Source organism: Echinops telfairi, unplaced genomic scaffold (genome assembly GCF_000313985.2).
Source record: "Echinops telfairi isolate 266 unplaced genomic scaffold, ASM31398v2 ScPeMD7_18;HRSCAF=68, whole genome shotgun sequence".
Taxonomy (NCBI): domain Eukaryota; kingdom Metazoa; phylum Chordata; class Mammalia; order Afrosoricida; family Tenrecidae; genus Echinops; species Echinops telfairi.
Genome location: NW_022103915.1, coordinates 84375689 through 84381470, shown reverse-complemented (window position 1 = coordinate 84381470; position 5782 = coordinate 84375689). Strand labels below are relative to the sequence as shown.

At 41.5% G+C, this 5782-nt stretch overlaps 1 protein-coding gene across 1 annotated transcript in view; it reads left to right on the top strand.

Annotated features, from left to right (window-relative positions):
- RNF212B (ring finger protein 212B) overlaps positions 1 to 5782 on the top strand; it is a 30896-nt gene that overhangs the window by 17047 nt on the left and 8067 nt on the right. The window contains exons 4-10 of the mRNA XM_013008764.1: positions 232 to 347; positions 2008 to 2068; positions 2822 to 2850; positions 3949 to 3995; positions 4248 to 4290; positions 4443 to 4503; positions 4851 to 4899. Of these exons, the coding sequence (XP_012864218.1) occupies positions 232 to 347; positions 2008 to 2068; positions 2822 to 2850; positions 3949 to 3995; positions 4248 to 4290; positions 4443 to 4503; positions 4851 to 4899 (406 nt within the window). The remainder of the gene's footprint in view (positions 1 to 231; positions 348 to 2007; positions 2069 to 2821; positions 2851 to 3948; positions 3996 to 4247; positions 4291 to 4442; positions 4504 to 4850; positions 4900 to 5782) is intronic.

Here is a 5782-nt window from a genome sequence, read left to right as displayed (position 1 = left end):
AAAAAAATAAAATAATACTTAGGAAGATATTAGAAAGCCAGGTCCGGGGGATAACCGGCTTCAGCTTTTGTAGTGCTGAGCCCTTTTGTTTAGGGAGTCATGAGTTCCAGCGATGATCCAGAAGACGATGAGCTGAGATAAAGTACACATTGATGGGTTTCCCTCTGTGGCCAGATGTGAGGGGGAAAGAGTTGTGTGGGTATATGTCAAAGGCCTGCTTTTCCCTAGTAGGTGTGGAGTTTCCAGAAGAAACAAACAGATCTTCTCATCGCCTTTTATAAGCACAGAATTACAAAGTTAGAAGAAGACATGCAGAAGACCCAGCAAACGGTGGCCAACCAGAACAAGTGAGTGAGAAATCAAGTCCCCAGATAACAGTTTGCTTTCAGAGAAATTGTAAACCTTACCTCCTATGGATGCACAGCCTAAAAACAGCTGCAAGTGTGTCTGTTCGTCTTAGGAAAGCCAAGGCAAGTTGTGGGTCCCCTCTTTCTTCCCCGAGGGACTCTCCTTACTCCCAGTTTTCTTGTTTTCTTCCCCACCAGCACTGCATCAGAGAAATCAGCCATAGCTTACTCATACATACAAAAATGAGAGATTACATTTGAAATAACTCTAGGAGGAAGTGTCTTGGAAATCTTAAGCAAAAATGATGGCATTTTTAAGCATTAGTAGGCAGATATGTGTGGAGAAGGAACACAATTCTATACACGCTCCCTTGAAATTACACTATTTAACTGCTTATTTTGTCTTCCTGGTTCTTTTCACCATCCAAACCCTGCCATTGTCTCCCTGAATCACTAGATGCCTAATAGAAGTACCATGTGGGAACCGATTACAGGGAACTGTGTGTGGCCTCCTCCCTGGGGGACAGACAACCGAAAAGTGGGTGAAGGGAGACGTCGGACAGGGCAAGATATGACAAAATACCCATTTATAAACTATCAAGGGCTCATGCGGGAGGGGGGAGCGGGGAGGGAGGGGAAAAATGAGGACCTAATGTCGGGGGCTTAAATGGAGAGAAAATGTTTTGAGAAACGATGTACAAATGCGCTTTACACAATTGATGTGTGTATGGATTGGGATGACCGTTGTATGAGCCCCTAATAAAATGTTAAAAAAAAAAAAAAAGTACCATGTGTAGATGCAAGGATCTCTTAGTAAGCATCCCTGAATGTTGATAATAATACAGGCAGTCCCCAGGTCATAAATGTCCAACTTACATAAAGCCGATAGCTATGAACTCCCTTAAAGTCTATTATATTAAAAATGTGTGGTACATACAATGGTTCATAATAACAAGTGCTCCTTTGCAACATTATTTTATTACTGTATTATGTTAAATTGTTTTTAACAAAATATTTAGCAAAAAATCTGGAAGTGTTTCTTTTTTTTATGCATATAACAGTACTCTATACACCCATTCCTCACTGGCATGGCAACGTTCCAAATATCCAAATGAACAAGTCATTATGTGAAAATCAGTGTTATATAAAAGTGAAAGATGACCATATCAGATCACAAAATGGAAAACGACTACATCAGTACCTAACTACCCAATTATACCTTATATAACTGCCAAATTACTTAATTACATAACTGCCAAACTACTGAGATTTATGACCCAGCCAAGTTGACATGTAACCTTAACTATCACAGCCAGTGTGACTCACACCTTCACCCTGCCATTTGTTACTGCCAGAAATACATCAGAAATGTGTGAAAGAGCTGGGCAATAGGTATTTTACTGTTGTAAATATGAAATGTTGGACAATGAGATAGTCAATAAATGAGGTAGTCAATAAGTATTATACAATATAATAAGGCCAATATTTGCCTAACTGACATTAGAGATGAACCATACCTAACTGTTCCTACCTAGGTACAAATTCGACGTAAAGACAGATTTAGGAATGGAATTTTTTCGTCATTCCTGAAACTTCCTATAATACTAATTCCTTTTTTAATCCCAATGACCTGCTGGAGCTTGTTTCCACCTTTACCTAGGGAACTCTCCGTCCTAAGGAAGGAGAATGGAGAACTGAAGAAGGTTGTAGCCATCATAAAGGTGAGTTAAATAGATTGTCCTTAGCTATTACATTCTCTTCTACTTTTCCCATCCACCTGGCTACCTGGGCACACATCACCTGTCCTTGCTAATTGGTTGATGCCTGTGCCCTCCTACCAACTCTTTTTATATCATGGTTTATATAGAAATGGATACTTTACAACCACCACACTGTGGTAGATGGAGAGGCCACAAAAGACTTGGAGGGCTGAAAGGGTCAATATTTTAGTATACTTGTAACCTGATCTTGAACTTTAGTGAGTCGTGACCTGCCAGGTGGGTAGATCTCTTTTAGAAGAGGCATCTGTTGCAACTTCATATTTCCTCTTCAAGAACCACCAGCTATCTCAGGAGGATGTCTCCATCACATTCTATTTCCGAGGCCTTGTCTACCTTCCTAAGAATGTTCTGTGTCATTTCCCCTCTGAGCTCATTCTTGTAACTATTCTAGTCCATTGTAATACTGTCCTCTGTTTCTCTTCAGCTTTCCCCAGGGAGTCTCCATATTTTCCATCTGTCAGCCTACAGGAATTCCCAGTGTGTTTTTGTGAGGAGGATGTAGAATTGTATTCCCTCAAAGCTAATATTTTCCTAATTGTTGGGGCGATGCCTACTACTATGTTTTATCTTATGGGAATCTTAGTAGTTACAACAAGGGAACATTGCAGCTTAGTTATCACCAAGAAAGGCTGGGATCCAGTCATGAGGTCCCTAGATGTACAGTTCCCTTCATTCCTTTTCTCTCACCTACAGGAATCTCCAAGTCAGTACCACGGCAGCAGGTCAGTTTTATCAGGCTTCATACTCACAGGAAAGGTTTGTTCCTTTCTGACTCCTGGTTGTAACTCCTGGGTGGGCTCTGAGAGAGGGGAAATGGCTGATGGATTGTCTTGTCTTTCATTTCGCTGAGAAAGAGTTGTCCACTAAAAAGTTCTATAGTGAAATCTCAAATGTAATTCTCATCCATGACCATGACCTTTAAAATTCAACCCACATGCCACTCTCTCTGTGAAGACTTCATAGGCAGAGTTACAGGTTCTGTGAGAGTCCCTGGGTGGTAACTTGTCCCAGGATCCAAATAGTTAAGCACTCAGCTACTAACCACAAGATTGGCAGTTCAGACTCACCTGCAAGTGCCATGAAAACCCAATGGAATTCTGCTCCACCCCTAAGGAGTCAACAGCCACGGGGTTGGGTTCAGGTGTCCTCGTATGTACTGACCAGTGAATGATCAGTGCATTAGCTGCTGGGTTTACATCACCTGTCCTTTCTAATTGGTTGCTTCCTGTGCCCTACCAAAGCGATAACTGTTTTTAATATGGTCCTGCATTGATGGATAAAAGGAGACATAGCCCTTGCTCACACAAAAGTTACAGTAGTGTTCTTTCATCCTTCTGTACCCCTAATCCACCTATTACAGCACTCAAAGATGACTGATCCCTTTCCCCTCCCTACTAGCCCGTGAGCCTCTCCATGAGAGCAGCCTCTCTCCAGTGCCTTTTGTAATTTCAGGTGGATTCTAAATTACGGTTCAGGATTGAGAGAGTGAGGGAGGGAGTGGTGGCATATAGAATGGATGTTCAAATGGATAAATGTATGTTTGAGAGCGACTGATAAGGGAGGGAAGAAACTAGTGCAGTACTTGAAAACCTCTATGATGGTCAATAGAGAAGTAGAAAAATCAAGACTGTTGAAAAAAAAGGACACATACGGAAAAGTTGCCTGCATGTTTGGGAGCGATACCTATAGTATATGAAAGCAGGCGACTGGTGCTTAGAAAGGAAGCTTTTGTTTTTATAAGCAATTATTTGATTTATCCTCTGAGGTGGCATTTTGCTCATTAGCAAGAATTGAACTGCTTCTTTTTTTTCCCTTTATAGGGCAAACACACCTCGGCCAGTAGGCATCACCTCTCCATCACAGTCAGGTAGTGAGCTTCTTCCCCTCCCCCCACCCCATATATCTGTGAGAAGATATATATATATATATTATATATATGTATAGATCTTTTGGAAGATGATTTCAGGGACAATAATGCAATTTTTCTGGTCTTATGTGTGATATGAAATGATCGTACTGTCAGGTCCCCTGCATGCAAAGGCAGGCCAGCAGACTGCAGAGGCACAGTAGAGTGTGTTGTTGATGACAACTTTTTAGTCTGTACTTTTTTCTCTTTCAGTTACCCCACAACTCATTTCCAGGCATAGCAGCCAAGTGGTCAGGTGAGTAGTCAGCCTGCTCATCAACATTAAAACTGGGGGCAAAGTTAGAAAATGAAAGCGACCTCGAGGTGGCTGATATTGGGACTGAAGAGACCTTGTGGCTATGTAGAAATTTAACACCCATTTTTGTTATTTTTTTCCACCTTTTTCAGTCGGTCCTCCTCCATGGAGTCTATCCCTAACAGAATGGCTGCTTTGGGGATCCTGGGACAAGTAAGTAATCGTCACCTTGTCTCCCAGATTGGGGTTTCTAATTCTAAAGGATAGCTCAGGTTTACAGCAAGAATCTTAAACTTATATTGCTCTGGGCATAAACTCTCAATGCCACTGCTTGAGCTAATGCTTTAGCCATGGAGACCCAATGTCAGAAGCTGTCACAGCGACTGAATCTAGGGATCAAAGCAGTGGGAGTGTTCAAAGACTGAGTCAATGGTGCCCATCCATTTGGGAAGTGGGGTAAGGCAGGGCTCCTCCTTTGATTGGTGTAAACGAGGAGGGAATATGAAAGCCGAAGACGAGGGTATGTTTTCATTAATTGGTGCTTATTATTTGTCCAGCAGGGAAGCAGAGGCCTGCATGGAAGGAGCACTCCCAGAGACTCTTATACTGGTGAGGAAAAAAAGATGTCAGAAGCCCACATAGCCTGTTGATTTTACAACACATCCTCTAGTTGTCTATGCACAACATTCCACTATTCCACTCTGTTCACTCCAAATATATATTACACATTTCCAAACAATGATACTTCTGTTCTCAAACTGATAAGAGGTAAATAAAATATTAAGCCCTTAGGACATTAATGAAATTCTCCGCTCAGCAGAGGAAGGATAACTTTTGAATAAAATAGGTGACTTGGATTTTTAAACATTGCCACAAGGTGGCAGTAGAAGTTAGGGCCTAAAAGGCAGGTTAGCTCTAGACCAGTTATGTTAGCCTGAAGGCTATCCCGGCTTCTTCCTTGTGTATTGAACATAAAAATATTCAATGAAGAAATATTGGGTTCCATTCAATTTCTTGTCTCTTTCTCCTTGGAACTATTGCTGTTATTACTATTTTCATGAGTATTAGCCAGTCCCTGGAAGTGCTGTCAGGTAAGCATTGGACCTCTGACACTCAGGTTGCTGGTTCAAACCCACTAGCAGTTCAGCAGGAGAAAGAGAGGTTGTCTGCTCCTGCAAGCATTCACAGAGACATAGAAACCCCACGGTAGGGTTGCTGGGGATGGAATGCATTCTCTGGCAGTGGCTTTGGTTTGGTAGTTTGGTTTGGTATCACCAGTCCCCAGAGAACACTTAGCAGAGAGGGTTTTAAAAAAAAACAAAAAACAAAATCCTATTATTGGGGGCTTGCACAACTCTTATCACAATCCATCCATCCATCCATTGTGTCAAGCACATTTGTACATTTGTTGCCATCATCATTTTCAAAACATTTTCTTCTAAAATCATTTTATTGGGGGCTCATATAACTTTTTTTCATCATTTTATTGGGG